The sequence below is a fragment of the Gossypium arboreum genome, chromosome 7 (assembly GCF_025698485.1).
Source record: "Gossypium arboreum isolate Shixiya-1 chromosome 7, ASM2569848v2, whole genome shotgun sequence".
NCBI classification, from domain to species: domain Eukaryota; kingdom Viridiplantae; phylum Streptophyta; class Magnoliopsida; order Malvales; family Malvaceae; genus Gossypium; species Gossypium arboreum.
The window spans coordinates 165,120-190,482 of NC_069076.1; the positions used below are offsets into that span (position 1 = coordinate 165,120).

The following is a 25,363-nucleotide window of genomic DNA, read 5'->3' on the forward strand; positions in this document are numbered from 1 at the left end:
GCTGGAGGTCTCTATTTTCACAGCTGAACCATTGTAATGACGGCATAATTTCCTATTCAACCCTCTGCAATCTACTCTTACAATTAAAGCACGGCTTGTCTCTATCCTTCGAGTTTGTTTTTTTTTTTTTAATAAAAAAATGTAAATATATAAGCAAACATTTTACTTTTTTTTATTTGTTATATAAAATATAAAATATTGATCTTTGTAGTAAGTGTATAATAAATTTTATATGAATTAATCATAAATAAGTTGATATATAATTAATAAAAAAGTAGATACAAATATAATTTATCTTATTTACTATTTAACTAAATACAAATCTATTATTTAATATAAAATAATTTCTTATTATTTATTTTACATATAAAATATAATACAACCTCTTTAATAATCATTTTCATTCCAAACACAATTAATCACATGTTTTTAATCTCATCAATATAATATCTAATCTCGCTACCATCTTTGTTTTTAATCTCACCAAAACTAATTAACCTCTCAAGAATAATATTCATTTGATCATTAAATTAACAAATTTCTTATTCTCGGTTTTATCCACCTTTGTGGTGGTTTTTTTAAATAAAAAAGAATAATCTAATGGAAATTGAGAGGTAAAAAAGCATACATATAAATCAATCTTGGATTGGTGATCAAACAGGAAAACAGTCAAATTGTGTATTCGATTGCAATGAGTTATGAATCTGCTACAAGTCTTAAGAGAATTGACATAGAACAATAATTTTGTAATGCCAATGACTGACTATCTAATTGTATTCATTGATCTAATTCAGGGAGATCGCTTTCAAAGAATGTTGAATGAAGAGCCCTCACACACTGCTCCGCTTCATTGTCATGTACTATCAATGATATGTTAACCTAACAAGTGCCAACACAAGCTCCGTTTTATACTTACATCACAATAAATGAAAGTTATTAAATGACCAACTCAAAGAAAAGTAGGCACCTTAGATGCACCCTGAGAGATCATCTGAACATTCACTCCATTGGTCCTTAACACGTGGAATGCCTGCATCACATTCCATTATCCATTAATACCAATGTTTACATTTGTAAACAAGATTGTCATCCATTGACAGACTCTATGTTTGCTTACTTCGAATACCTTCAATTCAAATTAGAAGATGATTTACAAGTTTTAGCATGACAGAAAATTGTAGGAGTACCTTCTCAAGTATAAGTGAGGATCTCTGGACATTGCCAATGAGAGAAATGATAGATCTGTGCTGAAGAAGATTGACAACGGCAATTTTTTCGAGTTCTTCTACAACATGGTCAAGTTCCTATAAAGTGATACAAACAGTGAAGAAATTATTCAGAATCAGTCGGCATATGGATATAACATCTGTACAAGGTAATATCAATCAAAGCATGAAGAACGGAATCGTACGCTTGCCTGCTGAATTAACTCTCGGCTCCAAAGTTTTGATGGATCCAAAGTCAAAGAAATACTGACCTCACTAGTAGCTACAACATCCACTGAGATACCTAAATCTTCAAAGATAGAGAATACCTGCACACATAAAAGAGATCAAACCAACTGCACGAAAAAAACCAAATAGACAATTAGCACTAAATTTAAGAAATGGCCTTCCAACCTTTGCAAGAAAGCCAAATTGACCAAGCATGCGTGTGCTCACAATATCCAGCATGGTGACGTTCCTCTTCAAAACGATGCTGGTCAGTACTGCCTGCAATAGGGAAAAAAAGACTGAAGAAGTTGAAATTTCATTGAAAAACATTAAACAAGCAATTAGCTGCTACAGACCTTACTCATATCTCTATTCCTGGTGATGAGAGTTCCTGGAGCATTAGGATTGTAAGAATTTTTAACCCTGACAGGAATATCACCCTCTCTAGCTGGTCTCATAGATTGCGGATGCAGAACCTGAGGTAGGGCATGACAAACATCCAAATTTACTCAATTAGCCATTCTTCAACCAATTAAATGATAACTAAACTACTTCCAAGAATAGAGCACAATAGATTAGTCAAACAAACAAGTATGCAACTGTTATTCACCAAAGCTTAATAGTTACTAAGAAACAAAGGGAGGGGAAAAAGCAGCAAATCAATATATAGCACCTGAGCACCAAAGTAAGCAAGTTCAGCTGCCTCTTCAAAAGTCAGATACGGGACAGGTTCTGCATGTTGATATATGTTAGGGTCACAGGTCAAAACACCATCAACATCTTTCCATACCTGTAATGAAGGAATGTATACAGTTATAATTTGTTCTAGAAAAAAATCCATTACTATAAACAGAGTATAAACTGGTGAGTACATATTTCCATGCTTTTGCTACAACTTTTGGTCTGCAGTACATACTGCACATATAGATGCTTGTTGATTATTAAAATGATGGCATCCGTCCCAAAAAATGAAAAGAAACAAATAAGGCAAGGGTATCATCGTACACAGCAGGTTCAGACCTTGGACATATGAACTGACCTGAATTTCTCGTAACCCCAATGCTTTTCCGATGGTTGTGGCTGTCAAATCACTACCACCCCTTCCTAAAGTGGTAATTGCAGAAGATCTCCACCCCTACAATCAGAAGTTAACACGATAAAAAGCAATACCAAACTATCCCACCAAGAAGCTCTTGTTTAAGAATGAAATCATTTCAAAAAGTTATACAGCTTTTCTACCTTTCCAAGGAATCCAGTGACAATTGGGATTGCAGGATCACTGATCCAATCATCATTTAATCTTTTTGCAACAGCTGGGTAAGTTGCTTCCAAAATATCAGCATTTGTGAAGTCATCAGTGGTAATGAAACCAATTTCAAAGGCATCATACTGCATATAGGACACTGACTTATAATTTGACTCACTATGATGGTGGTTATGAGGAAATGCAGGGAAAAGAGTACTATGCATAAATGCAATTAAAAGTGAATCATGGAGAGGTCTAGTACCCTAAAACAATTTGAATTTTGAACCAAAAGAAATTCAACTTTAGAGTTAGAAAAACATACATCTAGGAATGTTTTACACTTCCACTAAAAAGAGAAGTCAAAAGTAGTTTTCATGGTGAGTAAATTATTTGATGACTATACCTACATATATAAAACCTAGATATAGCAAAACAGAAGGCAAACAACTTACTTGACGGGCCTTAAAACCAATTTTATTCAAATATGCTGCAAAAATCCTTGTAGACATGCACTCTCCAAACGAAACTAAATAGTCTTTTGTTCGTAATGTTAACTCTTTCATCATAGCAATTCCCTTTAAGAGCTGCTCCAATACTTCTAGGTGGCCTACAAAAGGGTTGTTCATACAAAAAAGGCAAGACAGAAACCATCATAAGTAACCCTAAACTAAAAGAACAGAAGAAGAGACGTCAATGAGAAACTGAAGCAAAAAGACTTGATGTCAACCCAAGGGTAGATTATAAACTCACCATCAACAATCGACCTTTCCACTCCAAGCTCATCAGCCGTCCTGGGTATTACAATGAACAAGAAGAGATAGCAAATTTCAATCAGAACAAATACCCAAGGGAGTGAAAAGAGGGGCGGGGGGGAAGAAAATCATTTCAATTGCTCTTACCTATAATGCAGGTCTTTTATAAAGTTCAACTCTTCTATAGCATCTACGTTAGTGACACCACAGCTAACAGCTTTTTCTCCGGCCTAATCATCAAACAAAAAACCAACTTGTTAGCAAACCCTTGTATTTCTACAGCCTAAGAAATTGATGGATGAATTACCAGCAAAAGTTTATTGGTAGTCTTTCCCATGGCAGAAAGGACAATGACTGGTCTTTCATTGGGGAAACTGAGTATAAGGTCAGCAACCTCTCTCATTCGCTCAGCGGAAGCCACTGAGGATCCACCGAACTTCATTACACACGTCAATTGATTCTCGGCTTCTCCGGAACTTGCTGCTTCAAACTCATTCCTTTTGATAACATCCACATTCCCTCCTTGACAACAGACTCTAAAGACTCTACTTTCACAACAGCGTCTTAGGCTGATATTACGCAAGATAGAAGAATTTGAAGGCCTAAATGCAGCAAAACTGAGCAGAGTTGGCGACGCTGAATGGCATTGTAAAGAAGTCGTCTGCTTTGGAAATGAATAAGCCGGAGGCATTTTCAGACCAGAAAATCGCAAGGAAGCCGCCATCACGCTCGACGGATCTCGGAAACTAGTTGTTTCGACGAATAATAACTAAAAATAGCAAATACTAATCAAAGAGGAGATCAAGTGGAGAGTGAATAACGTAGGGATTGAAAGTGGAAAAGAAGGGGCAGTGGATGTGTTTAGTTTAATTTACTTATTGAAAATAAACAGCCAAACAACAGGGTTGGTCGGGAGAGAGCAATTGCAAAAACCGGAGCGCCGCCTCCCCTCCTTTCATCGCATCTGCCCTCGCTTTATTATTACCATTATATACTCTGATTTGTAATTTGGTTAAGTTCAATTTGATCTGACGGCGGTGGTGCAATCTTTGAATCTGTTTGATTTGGACTTTGTTTTAGAGAATAGTACAGACAATTGCGAGTTCAGTTGAGGCATACAAAACAATGGAGCCGTGGTACGAGGCAGGCAAATGATTTCATTTGCGGTTAAAATATCACATTTTATTAATTACTTTTCAAATAAGGCCTTATTTTTTAATTGACTAATCCATTATTAGTGAGCTTTTTTTGCATTATTAATTATTTAAGTTGAGAAATTTTAACATTTTATATATTATTCTTTTAATTTTTATTTTATATTTTCGTAATTAATTTTCACTGTTTAATAATTTTTTTATTATTTATAATAAAGTATAATGTAATAAAATTTAATTTTAATTAATGAAATATATTTTTAAATATGAAATAATAAAATATTATATTTCATTTAAATCATGAAAATTTAATAAATAAGTTTATTTATATATAATATAACAAAAGTTATAAACAAAATCACTATCATAAATCACTATACTGCATAAACTTTTTTTATCTATAGATTAATTCTATGATCTAATTTCAATCAACACGCCATTTTAATAATAGTAGAAAAATTATTAAGAGCAGTCGTGAGCATAGTGGAGCCTTAGGGCCATGTTCTACTTAAAATAGTAAATTTTAATTTAAAATTTTATAATTTATAAAATTTTAAATTAGTAATAGTAAAATTACATTAGCTCCTAAAAATGATAAAAATTTTATTTAACAATTTAAAAATATAAAGATATAAGTTATTAAAATGACGAAATTAAATTTTTACTATTATAAAAATATACAATTTAATTTCGACTCCTAAATATTGCAGGCTCACCACTAATTGAGACCAACCATTTCCATTTTCAAAAATAAGTTGATTTTCTAAAAAATTAATTTTTAATGTTTAAATGATTTTATGTAAATTATTTTTGTTGTATGAAAAATTTCTTAAAATATGAAAATTGATAATGGCACATTGAAGCTGAAAAATAAATTAAGTTAATAATTTAAATAAATACTCATAGTTATATTATTAAAATATTTATAAAGTGTAGTATATATTTAATATTAATATTAATATTAATATATAAATAATTTCAATAAATATTAAAAGATTATTTAAAATTTAAAATTATTATATATATTAGAATTTTATATTAAATAATTTTTAAATTATTAAAATATATTTATTATATATTATATTATTAAATATAAATAAATATGTATATTAAATAATATTAAAATTAATATTTGATACCAATATTTTAATATTTTAAAAATAATATTAAGTTTAATTTAAATTAATTTTATATAAAATTAAATTACCCAAAAAATTCTTTTAAAAATTAACTTTGATTTTTAAAAGGAAAGTAAATTTTCAAAAAAGAGTTTATTTTCCATTAGATTGTAAATATTTTTTACACAAGATAATACATAAAAATACAAAAAACCTATTTTTGTAAAACAAACACACCCTTAATTTATTAATAGTTTCGACCATTTTACCAATAGAGGCCCATTTACTACTTTATTTACAGAAATGGGTCACTTTTTTCATTATTTACCGAAATGGGCCGAAAACACTAATACGTGTCAACGTAGGAGCGTTTTAAGGGAAAATTCTAGAAAAACGCTTCCTTGAGTGAGCATTTTGCCATGTCAGCACAAAATTCTCTTACGTAGACGCGTTTTGTTGACGTGGCAAAACTCTCCCTCAGGGACGTGTTTTAGCTCGTGTTTTTCTAAGGTTAAGGCTATTTACATGTTTAGTGCCTAAGGTTTTAGGGTTTAGAGTTTTAAGATTTAAGGTTTAGGATTTAGGGTTTTACCATGTCAGTAAAGCGCATCCACGTCAGCGCGTTTTGTGCTGACATTGCAAAATGCTCTCTTAGGGACGTGTTTTTCTAGAATTTCTTCTTAAAACGCTCCTACGTGGATGCCTCTTAGTGTTTTTGGCCCATTTCGACAAATAATGAAAAAACTGAGCTATTTCTATAAATAAAGTAGGAAATGGGCCTTTATTAGTAAAATAGTCAATAGTTTCCTACTCCCCTGTCTATGCATGTGTGATTTGAGTATGGTGTATGAATATTAACCCAAAAGAAAAAAGAAAATAAATATAATAAATAAAAACCAACATCAGAATCTACTTCATTCTCAAGTGATACAATAACTAAGAAATCAATTGTTTGCCTACTTGCTTGCGCCACCTACAAAGCTCACTACGTAAAATTTGCTTCACCACTGGGATGAGAAGCAACTAATTACTTTACATCAACATTTACTATTGCCTCTGTTCATACCAATACCATCATAATAAGCCAACCATTCACCCTCACATTATACCATGGAACCCTGCTGAATCCAAAAGTACTGCTTTGATTTGCTCAGGCAATACATCCTGGCCTTCCCTGCATTGCTGTCATTTGTCAAACACCAAATCAAAATTACTGAATTCTTCTTCCAAATATTAATATCCACCAACAAACCAAACACCTTACAACTTTTCTATTTTTTAGATGATATGCAGACTTCCAGATTAGCTTGTACTGTAATGCTTGTTTAACAAAGCTACAATTGTGGTACTCGCATACCTCCAATTTCCCAATTTTCATATTGTCTTTGTATAGCATCACCAGATCCGAAACTAAACTTTAAGGAAAACACAACTCACGATAAATTCTGTTTATCACTTGCTATAAATACCTAACAAATTCATCTCACAAGTAATTTAGTGATCTAAAGATCAACAATTATTAACCATTAGCATCATAGTTGACCTTCAGAGGTACGAGCAGAAAGAAAAAATTGCCTAGGATATATCCCACTAAACAAGGATTCTTCAATCTATGTGCAAACTAGTGCAAGTAGTCAGTCTGCTATTCATATGCAAAAGGACAATGGGAAAAGAGTCATCAATTTCAGGGTTTCTGACTCGTGGTCTATACCATTATTTGAATTTGCCTTTTACTGAACTGCTCTTTTCAACTGAAGTTCTATGTAGCAAAGATGCACAGAAAATAACTTAATTTCTTCAATAAAGGCTCATTTCATTTGTAGTTTTAAGTGTTAAACAGAAGAAATAGCTTTCTATAGGGCCTTATTTTTTGCACTAGAGTTGGCTAGACTTTGAAAGAAATAGCATTCATCAAAAATTGTTAGACAGATTTTAGTTGAAATCTGTTGGATAGATGTGCAAATTAAAATTGAATTTAAATGGAAATCAACGAAGTAGATGAAGAGGAGAAGAGACAAAAGAAGGGCACCTCAGCTCGGAAAACATCCAGTGCAAACCCATTAAAACAGCTGATTACAGCTTGCTGTATGTCCAATCCAAGGTTGTCTAGAGCTCTCATAGTGGAGAGTAAGAGACCTGGCCTGCGAGCACAAAACATGTGAATGTTGACAGCCCTTCCTTCCCTTAATCTTACCTCCACCTGAAATTGCAAAAATAGAAATATATGAGTTCCCTTAACCTTACATCGACTGACACAACCTGGCGGAAGTTTTCGGCAAGCATATGTCAGTCTTTATGTGTGTGTGTATCATGTCCTGACTCATGTTTGACATGAGTTCTACAACCAAATGCAAAGAAACAAAAGCCTAGATATAATCTTAAGAACAATTTTGATAAAGGAATAACGAATATCACACTTCTTCAGTTTTTGGTGGAGAGGAATTCTAGGCTTCATGGCAAGAAGATTAATACTTTTTCAGTTATTCTTAATAAAATCATAGAGGCAGTTTGACTAAGACTCCACAGTTGAAAGGGATGATACCAACAGGATGCTTGCTTGCAACTGGGGTTTGAGTGTAGTGATTACTTATCCAGAATACTTCTCTATTGTGATTATTATCTGTTTCGCAGATGCTTTTATTGTAGTTGGCTAGGCTCCTCTTTTGGGTGAATAAAGAATTATTTAACCATCAAAAGAGCCAAAAACAAATATCACACTTCATAATCAACAAGAAGCACTTAGCTATTATAAGCAGAAGACACGCTTAGCTATTATAAGCAGAAGACAAGAAAACAATCAACTATATAATAAAAGAGAACAAAGAAAAAAAAACAATAATATATATAAGCTCAATGATTTATATACTTCAGTCCCCTCTATTATATTTATCCAATATAAAGCATTTCCAGTTTTCATGATAAGGTCCATCGACAATCTCATCTTGAAACCTACCGAGTTTGATGAGGACATTTTCTATACGTAAATAGATGAAACATGGGTCCCTATTGCTAGAGCAAGTACATGCACAAGAAGTCCCTAATTTTATAGGATTCACGGGGCACTGTTAACTTTCCAAGATCAACTTTAAGCTCAAATAATTTGAATGCCTACCAGTCCATAGCTGAATTGGAAAGAGTCCAATTTGATGCAATATACTAGCTCAATATTAACTTATTCATCTTGCTGATATCATACAAGTTACTATCAGGAAAGAACACACAGACATTCATGGTTTGCTCCTTCCACCTTCAAGATTTTCAAAATCATTGCACATTCAAATTTTTGCCTAGTTGGAAAAAGGAATTTTAATAAAACCAGTTTCTAGGAGAAATTTATGAAATTCAAGCAATTGTAGCAAAGCTAGAAAATATATACAAATAAATAAATGAAACTTTTAGGTTCAAAGGTTTACCTTTGGAGGTTGGTTTTTAGGACTCGAGAATGAGCTGGGACATAGTTCTTGCTTGACACGACCTGGAAGAGTAGGTGGGGTAGGCGTCAACGGGTGGCAACTCGTAGATGGTGGCATAAAAGAGCCAGGTGGGGTGGATTCCAGTTCAGTGTGAAGATCGTTGATTCTTTGCAGAAGCTCCTTTAAGTAATCAATGGCGTCCCCGAGTATTGAAGCCCTATCCATCTGTGACATAATAAGCACAATGAGTATCTGCATCAATGCCACTTTCAATTATAGGAACACCAATGTAGTATACATCTAACTAAAATCATCTAAAATACAATTATAATGACAAATTCACAATGGCTCAACAAGTAAGCAATCCTAAAAGTAGAGATAGAAACTAAAATTAAGCAAGCATGGTATCAAATTATCAATACAAAATGGGTGACATTTGCCTAAGAATTCTCAAATGTAATTTACCTTGCTAATCTTAGGCACAACAGACCTCAGCATGTAAAGTCTATCATTGAGCTTCTTCCTCCTCCGCCTTTCGGCCATCAAATTTTTGGCCGGCATTCCTTTCCTCTTACCCTTGTGATCCCCACCAGCGGTGAGTGTACTAGTCGCATTTGAATTGCAACCACCGTTCTTGGCACTCTCCTCCAGCTTGCAATCATCAGAATCATAGTTCAAACCCGATACATCGAAGCTGGCTTCCTCAATCTCCCCTTGCTCATGCCTCTTCCTCTTCCCGTCTGAAACATCCAAATTCCCCGATTCATCAGCCACACCAGAGCCCTGACGCATCGCTGCTCGCTTCTGAAACAAAGTTGGTTGAGAACCAACTGAAGGGAAAACTTCAAGGGGCTTCAAAATCTTTGCTCTGTTCACAAAGACAGCATTCCCTGATGCATCGAAGCCCTCAAAACCACCACTGAAAGCAGAAGCATTTTCAGTTGCAGTGAACAACCTTGGACCTTGAAAGTCGGAGCTGGAGCTGAAGTCAGGAGTAGAGAATTGAGTGGGAGGAAAACCCATAAAACTGGGGGTCTGATTCGGCTGAAAAGCAGTTTCGGAGGCAAAATCAAAGGGGCTGTTGCAGAGGAGAGAAGAGAAGAAAGGTTTAGGGGGCAAGAAAGGGTGAGGTTCAAGGGTGAAGGGCTGCGAGGGAGAACAAGAAGCAGAGGAATCAAGTGGGTGGTGAAGGAGGAGATTATTATCAGCGAAACCAAGCTCACGGATATGAGGATCCTGGTTCATAGCTGGGTTCATGTACCAATCAGCGTCGAGCATGGATTTGAAGGGCATGGTGAAGTCGTCTTGTTTAGACTGAATTTGATTATTGATGTTTGGGGTCCATGAAGAAACTGCATCCTCTTCCTCTTCTCCTTCTCCATCTATCCAGACGAGGCCGTTAGCAGCTCCAAGGACCATCTCGAAGAAGAAGAAGAAGAAGAAGAAGAAGAAACGTGTAACAGCTTTTTCAGCAGAGCATCATATTTTTGAGGGAAAAAACAGAGGGAGAAGATTCTAAGTTTGAACGTTAAGAATAACGTATCACTGGGAAGCGAGGGAAAATGGAAATCCTGCTACTTGGGTTGGGTTGCGTTGCTTCCTAGGCCCGCATTAATCAATTTGCTATTCACCATGTTTAATACGTACTCCCTTTAGCTATCTATTGTAAATAAATTAAGTCAAACTTTTTTAATTAAGATGGTTAGAAAAATCCGGGTGAAAGTCTAAATAATGAGTAACTTGATGGTTTGAATGCCAATATGGGAAAAGATGGTATGAAAGGAGGAAGTGATCAATATTTTCATTTAGAATTTTAACATTTTTATTTTAAACAAAATCAATTTTAAATAATAATCCTCAAGTTCTAGATAAAATTGTTAATTATAACATTAAACTATTAGAAATAGATAATATTTTTGTTTCATATAACATATAGCAATCACTCATTATTGAGTTAAGCATTAGAGTAAGAAGCATTGATACCTCCAAAATTTATATTTGTCTTACACACCCAAAGATCAAGAAATTCAATTTGGGTTTAAGTTGTTAGTTATTAGAGGAGAGAGTTGAGCGATAGCATACTGTATTTAATGAAATCACATACTACATGTTATTTTCTATCTTCTTTTTAATGCCCTAATCTTTCAGAAACATATCTGACATTCAACAAAGAATAAAATATAGGGTAAAAAAGGGAAGCAGAAGCAAGAAAACAAGTGACAAATGAGAAAGATCCAAACCTCCAATAACCCCCCAAGTGTTTACTTCTTCATTCGAATTGCATAATTAGTCCATTTCATTTTATTTCCCATCCAATGCAATTGCAAAAGTCCTGTACTGATTGAGAATATAATTTTCAAAAGAGCTCCCAAGTTTCTCGTGATCTCCACCTACTCCACATTTCACTTTATTCAATTGCTTTTTTCCTCAAATCTCCTCTTCCCATTACACTTGTCTCCCCTCTCATCAATCATTATTTGATTATTGCAATGACTCAAGATTACCATAAATGACACGAAATCTTAATTGATATCAGAAGCCCTAAATACTCTTATCTATATAAAGCCGACTGGCGTTGCCATTTGGCCGCTTCTGTAACACGAGAGAGATGACACGGCTGAGGGCAAGCAAAGCAGTTTCAGCTTTCAACATGATTGACATATATAAAAAAAACAAACACCTCTCTGTTCACGTGAGTACATTACATGTGGATAATAACACGTGGCCAACATGCAACTAATCAAGAGAAACTGACTACTCAAAACCCTAGCTAGCCTAGGTCCTACGCCTTCCCATGCATCCTTTTCATATATACGCTGTTGTTTGTACCCTCCCTTTGTTCTTTTTAAGTTGCCGGTTTGCATCCCCCGGCCTTATAATTAGTATCAACTTTTAATTATTACCTTATCATAAATTAATGAGGCTACCTATATTTTCCCGATCGACCTTAATACGCTTAAATGGTGCCCATCCCATGACAGCTATAAGTATAGAGACGGGACCAATGCAAGGTCTAACCATATCGTGGGACCTTATGCTGTTAATTGAGGGATACTTATGGTAGCTGAGGAAGGCTTGCAATCTGCATTCTACAATTATTGCCGTGGCTATTGCCTATTGGCTATCACATGGATATTCCAAATCTTTTAACCATCAATCTTATCCTTGTTGTCTCTTCAATTTTCATGAACATTCAATATATTTAATAAATCATTTTGTATGTGAAGTTAATTAATCGAAGACGTAAGTGATAAGTGTTAAAAGTAATATGTTTTAATGTCATTTTTAATGTGTTTTTGGTGATTATTAGATGTTAGTTGTGAATTTTATACTCTTAATCCTTTAAATTCATGTTTTGATGCTTAATAGAACATTTGAGAGGAAACAACAAGCGAAAATCAGAGCATCGGAGAAAGCTATAAGAGCCACATAGGGTAAACCATTTGACATGGCCTGACCACATAGTCGTGTGACACACACGGACATGTGGTAGGCCGTGTCGATTTCATGGGATTTCATACCTAATTTCTTAAAATTACGATTTTTAGGTTTTTTGAGCATTCTAAAATGTATATATATGACAAAAATAAGAAGATAAGAGGGGGCCATTAGAGAATATTCAAGAAAACAATTTGAAAAACACCATTGAAGTCGATTTTGAAGCAGATTTCTGTCAAAATTGAAGATTCTCATTTGATTTCTTAGGAAGTTATCGTGAGTGTCTTTATTTCTTTCGGTTATACTATCTCTTGGATATTTTTATTTTCAAGCATGGACTAATTTTCTAAATACTTAGAGGAGATGAACCCTATGATAGATTCTATAGTTTGATTTTTATTTTTCGTAATAAATACTTAGTTTCTTATTCTCAAGTATGTGTACTTAATCATTGATTTAATATTTCTAGATTATTAATCCATATTTGATATGCTTAAATCAATGGTTGAATAGATCCTGTTTAATAGTATATCTTGTATAGTTGAGTCGAGTTGCATGCAATATTAGAAATAGAATGACATAAATCTGCCGAATTAGAAACAAATCTAATAAGGGAATCCATAGCACGAGTTAATACGATAATAGGAGTTTTAATTAGAAAGAAAATTCAATTAACCAATATAGAGTCAGTTGCTCTTATACTAAAAAGAGATATTAGCATAATTTCGATATTTCTACGGATCAAGTTACTAAGTAAAGAAATTACATAATTTAGATTGATAGTGACAAATGAAATCTAGGTGAGCTTTTTCCTGAGTATTGTTTCGCTTATTGGTTATTAATCGATTATTTTCCTGATTTATTCTTTGTCGTGTTCATTAATTAATTAATTTTAATTTTAATCAATCACTCAAATTATTCAATTAAATAATAGAAAAACAATAATTATTAGTACTTTTACTATTTATAGAAATGATATATTTACTCATTATAGTTATACCATTTAATAAATATACTTACCTTAATCAATTTTTAATTAATTAACACATATGAAGAAAAAAAACCTTGTTTATGTGCTTGGAGAGAGGAGAGTTCAATGTATGTAGACTTACCCAATTAATGTTGATACTAGAAAGGCACTGACGGTGGAAAAGCGAGTTTGAAATGTCAGCAAAATAAAACCAAATTAAATTTGAAAAAGAGAGTAGCTAATTAGTTATTAAAATTTGATTCAATTTTGAAAAAGTTAATTTTTTTTAAATTTTGAGTTAATCAAATTGAGTTATTTAAATTATTTGAGTTAAATCGAATAACTCGAGTCGAGTTAAACTTCACATTTTGAATTACTTGAATAATTCGAATAAAAGATTGGTGTAAATACTCCTATCAACTTTGAAAATAAGCAAATTGGTCTATCTCTTAACAAAATTACAAAAAATAAAAAATTTTAAAAATTCAAAATAATTATAAAAATTTCAAAATTTATATTTTAAAAATATATAAAAATTTAAGAATTTATAAAATTTATAAAATAATAATTTTGGGACCTAATTAATGATTCAAATTTATCATACTCAAGTATCTTATTATTTTTATTATTTTTCTTTAAAAAAACACAAATATATATAATTTCAAATTTATGTGCTTTAACATGGAATTAGGGATACTATAACAATATTTTTATTTGACAGGTTTAATTTTTAAAATTTAACTCAAACAATTTTACTCGACTCGACTCAAATTTCATTTCATTCGACTTGATTCGAAAAAAATTTAAATTGAGTTAAGATGGTAAAATAAGACTCATGTAGTCGATTAACTCAAAATCTTTTTACCCGATTCGATAGAACACTGGGCCCAATCTGAAATAAGATGGGACTGCTGGTATATACTAACAGTTTTGTTGGCAATATATATACATGGAGTGCTGCAAGGTAATAGGTTGGATAAGCTAGCTAGCTCATTAATATTAGCGTTGCACCTCTCGTGAGTGAATAAAATGTAGACAACTAACTTTTGTTTTCTATTTTTAGACCAGAATGTATAAAACTATTTATTCAACTTTTTTTTTTTAATTTCAAAACGCAAGTAACATTCTAACTAATATTATTAAAATCTTTTACATGTTGGTAATTTTTACATGTAATTGTTTGAGATTATTGTTTGTTTAGTAACAAATATTGTAAAACCAACGACGAAGGCGACAAAAACCGAAAATAATGTACGAGACATGTAGAAAATTATTCTTAAGAATAATTCATTCACAAAATATTTTAAGGTTCAACAAATTCTTATGTTTCAGAAGGAATAGGAAGAAGAAAAAACAAAAGCAATACGGATGATATTTTTCGATGTCTTTTGGAAAGCTATTGATTATGATATTTATTGTTGGAAAGTGACGTAACTTATATGAATTATTTAATTTAGATGAGAGGAAAAGATAATTATTGATTAGGATAAAGTGGAGTTTTAACTCTATAAACTGATTGTACTGTGATTAAGAATAACCAAAAAAAAAAAAAAAGAGAGTTGATTGAAGTTGTTTTCTTGATGAATAATGGCGGGAGGTATATTTAATTTTTGTACATGTGGCATCAAAGCTAAGTTGTCTTACTTACGTTGTCGAAGAAATAAAAGTGTGTCTTCTTTTATTTGAGTAGATAGCTTTAAATTGAAAAAAGAGAAAACATGAATGTATTGTTTAAACTCGATGAATCATTTAAAGTTAGCTAAATTTAATAATTAAGATAAGAAATTCAAAAGTTTTATATTTTATGCTTTGAATATTTTATTAGACAGGTAAAAGTTGAAATTATATATATATATATATATATATATATAAGCAAATGATGGTTCGAATAGGGATAAGATTTTATATAGTTATCGTTATGTGATTTCATATTTAATATTTAAAATTTAATTTTATAAATCTCGAACATGGTTAATTATGATTTAATCTGACTTCGTTGATACATGATTCTTATTTTTAGTGAGATGTTAAATTTAATCAGTTGTTTTTAATAGGATATAAATTGAAAAAAGTTTGTAAATTTAAAAATAAAAAGATTACATTACAAGAAAAGCTAATGGGAGTGGACAAACAAGTATCTAAAGTGGTATCGTGTGTAACCAAATATTATTATGGAATATTTATATACAATTACATTGTAAAAGTATTTTATGCAGATATATTATGTTGATAGTATTTACTCTTTCTCATAAAGTAGTCAGCAATTACGTACTCTCAATGAGGTAAGATCAGTGTATTAATTTTGCCATAAAATTATTGGTTTTGTCCTGAAATTTATATATTTCCTATGGCATCACAAAATTCTATTTGGATTTGAATATGCAATAAAGTCATGATGATGTTAGATATGGAAATCATAATTGGAGTTGTCACCAATTACTTTTAAAGTATGGTAAGTTAATTATCTTAAGTGAAAACCTAAAAAAATAAACTCCAATAGATCTAAATTTGAGAGTATGATTATGCGAAGGGAAGGTGATAACATGATTCTATGAGAGATGCCACGTTAAGTCGTTGGAGTGGCCATAATCATTTGTTCGAGTGTTTTATAGTCATAGAGACATATCATTCAAAGTTTTTCTTGATTAGACATGCATTTACTCATTCAAATAAAAAAAATATAGGCATACGTGATTATTACAAGAGAAAATCAAACAAATAATGGGCTTTAAACGTCATTTGGAGGCCCAAATGCACAAACAACCACAAAAGTACCAATGCTAGAGTTTCATGTACCGATACTTACACCTAAATTTGATTAAGCAAGCTTTGATGGTTTAGAGTACCTATAACACTCTATACCCTACTCAAAATACAATCGAATATAGAGCATCACATTTTTCATTAGAGAAATTTAAAATGAACTTATAATAAAAATAATCAAAAATACAATCGAATATAGAGCATTACATTTTTCATTAGAGAAATTTAAAATGAACTTATAATAAAAATAATCAATCAATTAAGAGTTTAAAATATATTATCCAACACATTAGAAGCTTACAAATTAACATGAACGAAAATTAAACTCAAATGGGCCAACATACAATGATTTGGGGTCAAATTGTTGGAAGATCGTGTTAGAAAAGTGCAGCGGAAAATAGGTTAAGGAAAACCAAATTTTTAATTTTTTTTCAAAACAAGAACTTAGTTGTGTTATTGTCACACCCCAAAATATATAGGGTTAGATGAAATAAATAATCAAGGAATGACTTAATCTATCCACTCCTCTCTCATTTCCTTCCCTTCTATTTTTAGCAAACTAGGATGAAAATTACTCTAGAGTATATATTAAATGAAGTGGAAAATAAATAAGAGCAAGTAGTAACCCAAATGGTTAATCTTGTACACTTTCTCCTTGCTTTCCCAAGTTCAAGTCATGCCACTCTCCCTTATTTTCCTTTTAATTTCAGCAAAATGGATAATTTATCTTACATCCTCTCTAAAATTTGTTAAACCTAGCTATTTAATCAATTTTTCCTAGTCATATTAGAATTTATTGTTTCCCCCTAATCTTTATATTTCCTCCTATTTTCTTTTCTTTCATTTACTTTCCACAATAATTTTCTCCAATTTTGATAATTATTCTATTTCCTGAATCAAATCATCCCCCATTTTGTTGTGTTTTTATCGGTTTAGCGAATCATCGTTACTTTCATCCCTAATTTTGCCAATTGTCAGTAAGTTTAATTCAATCTCAGTAATCAATTCCAAAATCTCGTATAATTTACATCCAGACCTCAAGGATAGTTAATGAGCTTCCTACCACTAAGCCACAACGCTTTATTGTTTTCACTATTGCGCAATTAATTTAAAACATAGGAGATGACAATATCACTCTTATATGATTAATTGAAAAATGGGATGTGACACAATTCAACCAGTTTTTGGGCTCCCAGACCCAATTTATAATCTCAGATCCAATTTTTAAGTTCAATTACCCATTTAGCCACTTGTCTGACTTGAAAATTAATTTTCAAAAATATCATATTAATTTTGATTAATTTGATTAATTTAATTATACTTGATCAAAATTAATTTTTCCAAAAATCACTTAGATTTTCCAAATTAATTTTTTAAGAAAATTCTTTACTCAAATTCTCTAGTTGAACAATTCTCACGACCACCTAATTTAATTCCATATAGAATAAATCGAATCATTTAAATTATTTCCAAAGTCGTAGAATTTTCTTTTGATTTAAATGCAATTTGATCGAGCTTTTGTTAAGCTAGTGGAAGAACCAATTAGACATATACAATTAGGCTCTAGTAATTGCAATTATGTCCAAAAGTATCATTCCAATAATTCACAATTACTTAATCATGGAGTTAGTCCACAAAAAGTACCATGATTGAAAACTCCTTATTGCATACTCATTACAAAAACAATTCATCCAATTGTTTTGTCTAATGACCTTATCATGTATGTGTTACCCTCATATGATATCATTGATTCCTTTTAGTTAAATTCGTTCACTCAATACAATCCTACTTTATCTCATTGTCACAATTATGTCTTCTTAATGATTAATATGATCACTATTAACAAATAACTGTGATAAATTGCTCATTCGAGAACAAGCAACCCGTAGCCACATTCCATATTTATCAATCCACACAATGCCAAATGAGATGATATCATTAACTCTTTAATTTAGCTACGAATTCTATTGTTGCTAGTAAAGCCATGCCATACACAAGTCATGTACACAACATATTGGTTATGGGTTCAATCATTTTTAGAATAAGCCTCCACTTATATCACAGCACATGAGTTGCATACACATGGTCAGTGACTAATTCAGGATTTAGGTAAATCACACCATAAACTTCACAAGTGAATTAATTAACAAACGGATTCAGAATTAATTCATCTTGGACCCAGTCAAATGTTTCATTCTACCAATGAATACATCTATGTCTCTACCGCTGGAGTCAACTACTCAGATAGACAAGACTAGTCATCTCCCCAGTTGAAATTGTAAATGACATAATAATCGTTTTTAGTATTTGAATTTAATGCTCACTTCAATTCTTTTACGTGTAACGTCTCCTAACCCTATACCGTCGCCGAAACAGGGTTACGAGACATTACCAGTCAGTACAGTCCAATTCTGGTCATTAATTAAAATAAATATTCATACTCATCCTAGTTTTAAGATGTCGTCCCTTTAATGGGCCCTCGCGGTCCAATATGAACAGTAAATTCAATTCGGGACTAATTTAGAATCACTAAGAATTTTTAGTAAATTTCAAAATTCATATTATATACCGTTGCCAACCATAATTTACTCATTTCATCAATACTTCTACAACCTAAATGACTCATAAAACATCCTAGGTACATGCCATTACCAATACTCAACATACTTTACCTTATTGAATTCGGGATCGGCCTGGGATGCTGATTCAACAGTTTAGCCTTAACTTAATCACATACGAAAACAAACCGTCTGTTGAGTATACACTCAATGGTATTTCTATAATCAACACTTAAACAATTATAAAACATATTAATTTATATATATTGAACTATTCAAACTCAATAAGAATTCAAACATTCACTTTCCAACCAATGTTTTGGTCTACTTTAAATTTCAAATCATTTATTAGTTTTCAATAGCAATTAATCATCAAGAATGTTCATTAACACTCGAATAATTATTTATTCAAGAATGATCGATTATTCGGTAACAATCAATTATTCAATAATAACCGATTATTCAGATCGATCAATTGATCATTATCCAAGAGTGTCAATTATTCAAGAAAATCGATATTCAAGAACTATTAAGTTATTCAAGAGTCATTCATTCAAAGGACAATTAGTTATTCAAGAATGATCAATTATTCAAGAATATTCAGTTATTCAAAGAATCTAATATCCAAGAATACCAATTATCCGGTAACATCAATTATTCAAGAATAATCGTTATTTTATACCTTTATTTACCCCTATTAACATGACTCGGATTCGACGGATACGGATCCAACCAACACACCAAGACGGCATATAGTGCCTCATCGGCCGGGGCGGACAAGAATAATAACGATGACGGTATACGAGTACCTCATCGTAACAAATCCTAACGATAAATAAAGATAAAGAATAAAGATTCAACACACAAAGTGCTGAATCGATAACGTAATAAGAATAATATTCGACACACAAAGTGCCAAATCGGTAATGGTAACAGTAACAATATTCGACACACATAGTGCCGAATCGGTAACAGTAGCAGTAACAATATTCGACACACAATGTGCCGAATCGGTAACAGTAGCAGTAACAATATTCGACACACAATGTGCCGAATCGGTAACAGTAGCAGTAGCAGTAACAATAACTAGCACATAAGTGCCTAAAATACGGCACATAAAGTGCCCGATCGGTAAAGTCGATAAATCCCGTACTCTTCCAATCCTATGGCATGCCAATTATATCCGACTAGCCCGATAAGTTAATAGGAAATTTAATTCTTATTCCAATTTTACTTAATATTCATATTTACCCTATTAACAAGACTCGGACTTTGGCGGATATACTGATTCCAACCAAACACACCAAGATGGCACTCACCGCTGAACACTTCCAAATCCTATGGCATGCCAACTATATCCGACTCATCCGACTAGTTAATAGGGTATTCAAATCATTTTTCTATTTCAAATTCGCTTTCAATTCAATCACAATTTCTCATATTTCAATATCCAACCAATACACATTTCAATTAATCATAATTCCATTCCATTCAATTCAATTCAATTCAATTCAATTCAAATTCACTTTTCACTTTCTAATCAAGATACAATTTAATACCAATATATATTTCAGATATTCACATATAATCATACTTGGTTCAATTCCAACCACTTTTCAATCAATACACAATTCACATATTTACACATATTCATAATTTATTTTATTTTTATTCAATTCATATTTTTTATTTATTTTTGTCCAATCAAATATAAAATCACTAATTTCTTTTCAATCAATATACATTTCAAATAATCACATTCAATTCAATTTGGTTCAATTCCATATCATCCAATCAAAGCCATTCCAATATTAACTTCTCATGTATTTTATTTGTTTCACTTTTCCAATCAATTTACATTTTAATTTCAATTTCAATTTCAATTCAATAACAATTCACATATATTCATAAATCAATTCAATATAATCGATATTCAATCCAATTCATATAATCATCTCAAAACACCTACTACATATATATATATATTAAATAATAAATCCAATAATTTAAGTATTAAGTTCGGATTATAAAAATACAAACCGTAATTTTCGAGCTAACTCCCGTTGACTTTATCTTGTCCTTTCTTAGCTGAGATTTCCGGTACCACATTGACTACGAAATTAATACAATTCATAATCATTAATACATTACTAATTTATATCTTGAGTTACAGAATTCTAAATTAAGACCCGCTAATTTCTCCTGAAACTAGACTCATAAATCTTCTTACCATAAAATTTTCAGAATTTTTCGTTTAGCCATTAAATACAATTTATTCTTTAAATTCACCCCTATTTTGTTGTCTGACAGTTTTGACCCTTCTTCACTAAAAATTAATTATCTCACAGTACAGAACTCGGATAATATTCCCATTGATTTCTCCTAAAAATAGACTCATTAGGGATTCTAAAATATAACTTTAAGCCTCTAATTATTTTTCTTCAATTTTGGTGATTTTCCAAAGTCAGAATAGAGGAACCCGAATTCATTCTGACCTTATCTCACAAAATTCATTATATCTCATAATTTACAGTTCAATTGTTTATACTGTTTCTTCTATAAGAAACTAGAGTCAATAAGATTTAATTCCATGTTTTATTCATCCTCTAATTCAATTTCTATAATTTTTGGTGATTTTTCAAACTTAGACTACTACTGCTGTCCAAAATAGTCTTAGTGCAAAAAGTTGATTTTCTACTTTTAATTTCAATTTAATCCTAACTAAATTCACTTACTTTTCTATCTTAATTCATACTTTATTTCTACTCAATTTTTAACCAAACTTAGACATAATTATCTATTTTTCATCATAAAACCATAATTTTGAAATTCTTTCAATTTAGTCCTTAAAGCATAAAACTTATGAATCACTTTACAATTCAATCCTTATTTCATTTCTAACTTGAATTTCTATGAATTTAGCCCTTAATTCATCTTTTTGTTCAACTTAATCAACACATAAAAATTCATTAACTTCCTAACTTTTGATATAATTCATGTAGTACTCTTCTCTAGAATTCCATAAACATCAAAATTACAAGAAAAGGGATCAAATTGACTAACCTAATAAAGCTTAAGGCTTCAAAAACCCCAATTTTCCTTTTTTTTTTCTTTCCTTCCTTTCTTTCCCCTGTTTCGTCTACTTCTCTGTTTCTTTTCTTTCTCTCCTATTCTTTTGTTTTACTTTATATATATATATATATATATATATATATATATATATATATATATATATATATATAAAATATAATAACAATAATAATAATGACTTTATTAAATATCTACTTAATATTAAATATTTATTTTACACTTGGGCACACATATATTATTACATTTGTATTTCATCCTCACCATACACTTGTCATTTTACATTTATTTATCATATAAATATATTATAATATAATTATTTATTTAATAAATATCTTTCACTAAATAATAAATATCCATTTAATATCAAATACATATATTACAAATGTATGTATTTTTTATTAATACATTTGTACCAAATCATTACCATACACTTGTCTTTATTTAATCTATTCATCATATAATATCAATTTAATAATAATAAATACATTAATTATTTACTTAAATAATAAGTAAATACATACATGTATTACAAATGTATGTATAATACTTATTACACATGTATTTTATTTTGCCATACACTTGGCACTCTTTTGGCTTATTTACTTATTTAGTCCTTTCAATTTCTTTATCCTATAATTAAACTTTCACACTTCATTCAATTTAATCCTTTTATCTAATTATCCTTTATTTAAGCTAATTTGCTTCATTAAACTTTAATTAATCACTCTCTTAAATTCGTAAATATTTTTCGATAACTGTAAAAATTCAGGTCATTACATTATGGGATTACAGACTTATTTAGATTATCTACTGAAGTAAGTTATATTTCTCGCAATGTAAATGTTCTTACAATGCCACTTATCTTCAGTTTGAACTTAGAAAATCAATAAACTAATATTTGCTTGTCACAATTTTCCTATACATGCAAAATATAAAAGACAAAAATACAAAAGACATAATATTGAAATGAGAAATTAACTTTATTTATTTATTCATCATTCAAATAAATAGAAAACAGTTACGTGTTTACTACAATATGGGCACATTTCTCAACATGTGTCTTTTTAATGATTAATATGATCATTGCCAACTAATGACTATGATAAGCTCGTTAGAGAACTAGCAACCCGTGGTCATGTTCTATATTTATCAATCCACACAATGCAAATGAGATGATATCGTTAGCTTTTTAATTGAGTTATGAATTCCATTATTGCTAATTCTATACACGAGTCATGTACCCAATATATCGACTATCGGCTCGATCATCTTTAAAGCATAAGCCTCCATTTATATCAAAACACATGAATTACATACACATGGTTAGTGACTAACTCAAGATTTAGGTAAGTCACACTATGAATGTCACACCCAGGTTGGCAAACCAATTTGGTTCAATAGACTATGCTGGTGAAGACTGCTTGAGTTGTGAGACTTAGACCGAATAAGGTTGGTAACTTCATGGTGAAGTACTTTGTAGAAATTCACCAAAACTACGGAGTGTAACGACCCAAAATCTGTGGGCATCGGAAAAGTATATTATTGGGCCTTCGACGTAGTGAACCGGTTTAAAAATAATTATTTGGAGTAATAATGAGTTTAGTGGTATGTGTAATTAAAATTTGATTAAGTGAATTTAGTTTAATTTAGAGTAATTAGTAAAAGGATTAAATTGAATAGAATATAAAAGTTTAATTATAAAGTAGAGAAAAGACAAGGGACTAAATTAGTAAATAAATCATAGGAGTGACAAGTGTAAGGTAATAATTAAATACAAGTGTAATAATGAAAATGAATACGAATGTAAATTAATAAATAATTTACTTAAATTATAAGTAAAAGATATTATTATTATTATTATTATTATTATTATTATTATTATTATTATTATTATTATTATTATTAATGTTAAATAGATTAGAATAAAACACATGTATGGTGATGGTTATAAACATGTGCAACAAAAATATGGAAACAAATGTAAAATATAAGTTGATATTTAAAAGATATTAATTAAAATAATAATTAATAAAGGTTAATAAAACATAAAAGAAACAAATTGAAAAAAGAAAGAAGAAAAAGTTACAGAGAGCTCATGAAATAGAAAGAAGAAATCAGGGAAAGAAAAGAAGAAAGCAAAAATAGGGATTTTGGGATTCCAAGTTAATTGGTAAGTTAATTTTAGTCCTTTTCTTTTAATTTTAATATTTTTGGAATCCTAGAGTGAAATAGTCTTGGATTTGAGTTGAAATTTTGAAAGTTAATGAATTTTTTAGTAGGGTTATTGTTGAACAAATGATGGAATTGGGGGTTTATTTGATAGAAATTTTGATTGGAACTAATTAAAAGGTTAAATTGTAAACTATGTCATAAGTTTTATGTTATAGGGACTAAATTGATAGAAATTCAAAATTATGAAAATATGATGAAAACTTGATAGTTAAATGTAAGTTTGGTAGGGAATTGAGTAATAAAAGATATAAATTGAAGAAGAAAAATAAATGAGTTTAGTTAGGATTAAATTAGAATTAAAGTAAAAGTTAAAATAAAAATTTCAAGATTTAAATTGTGTTATGCTAATAATTGTGGAATTATTTTAATTGTTCGTAACTAATATCAAGCCTGAAGCATCGGCCCAAAAAAGAAAAGAAAAGATCATCGAGGATTAAATTCGAAGAAAATTCTGGTTTGTATCACTACAACTCAAGCTTTATAATTAATATGTGTTTAATTTAATATGTATGTGTGGTAAGTATTTTAAGGTAAGTATTTAATGAACTGATTTAATTTGTGATTGGGTATTAAAATTGAGATTGATACTGAACTGAATTATGGGATATTGAATATTGTTTTGAATACCGAATTGAACTGTGAAATTACTGAATATTGTTACATATATTGCATTGAACTGTAAAATTTCTGAAGAAATGAATTACTGTATTACTGTAAAAAATTGATCAAAAAAAATAAATTATAATTAATATTGAATCGAAATGGAAATTGTACTGAAAAATGATTTGAATACGCTATTAACTAGTCAGACTAGTTGGATATAGTTGGCATGCCATAGGATATAGAAGAGTATGGTGCCGACTACTGTTACTGTTACCGATTCGACACTTTGTGTGTCGAATATTGTTACCGTTACTGTTACAAATTCAGTACTTTGTGTGTTGAATACTGTTACTGTTACTGTTACTGCTACTGCTACCGTTATTGATTACTATTTAGGTACTGTGTACCGTTAAGGCACAATGTGTCATACTGGTGTGTTGGTTGGAATCTGTGTATCTGCCAAATCTGAGTCAAGTTAATAGGGACAAATGAAATAAATTTACTGATAAAACTAAATTTGAATGATATGGCATATGTGAAAGGTGAGAATTGAAATAAAGAAATAAGAATGGTATATATATATATATATATAT

At 30.7% G+C, this 25,363-nt stretch overlaps 2 protein-coding genes across 4 annotated transcripts; both read right to left on the reverse strand.

Moving 5' to 3' along the window:
* Positions 1-646: 646 nt before the first annotated feature.
* LOC108476875 (aspartokinase 2, chloroplastic-like) lies at positions 647-4,555 on the reverse strand. 2 transcript variants are annotated; one of them, XM_017779344.2, is made up of 13 exons: positions 3,739-4,555; positions 3,579-3,661; positions 3,430-3,470; positions 3,132-3,286; positions 2,673-2,822; positions 2,473-2,568; positions 2,107-2,223; positions 1,790-1,909; positions 1,620-1,712; positions 1,418-1,534; positions 1,188-1,304; positions 968-1,030; positions 647-879 (listed from the first exon to the last, which is right to left on the reverse strand). In XM_017779344.2, the coding sequence occupies exons 1-13, from the start codon at positions 4,153-4,155 to the stop codon at positions 778-780; spliced, it is 1,671 nt and encodes a 556-aa protein (XP_017634833.1). In that variant the 5' UTR covers positions 4,156-4,555; the 3' UTR covers positions 647-777. The 2 variants fall into 2 exon arrangements, with proteins under 2 accessions (XP_017634833.1, XP_017634760.1); XM_017779271.2 differs by having other exon boundaries at positions 1,412-1,534.
* Positions 4,556-6,557: 2,002 nt separating this feature from the next.
* On the reverse strand, positions 6,558-10,768 carry LOC108469316 (transcription factor ICE1-like). Of its 2 annotated transcripts, none has more exons than XM_053030311.1 (4): positions 9,582-10,768; positions 9,117-9,341; positions 7,733-7,903; positions 6,558-6,877 (listed from the first exon to the last, which is right to left on the reverse strand). In XM_053030311.1, exons 1-4 carry the CDS (start codon positions 10,533-10,535, stop codon positions 6,854-6,856), a joined length of 1,374 nt encoding a protein of 457 aa, XP_052886271.1. In that variant the 5' UTR covers positions 10,536-10,768; the 3' UTR covers positions 6,558-6,853. The 2 variants fall into 2 exon arrangements, with proteins under 2 accessions (XP_052886271.1, XP_017625730.1); XM_017770241.2 differs by having other exon boundaries at positions 6,558-6,885.
* Between the last annotated feature and the right edge of the window lie 14,595 nt (positions 10,769-25,363).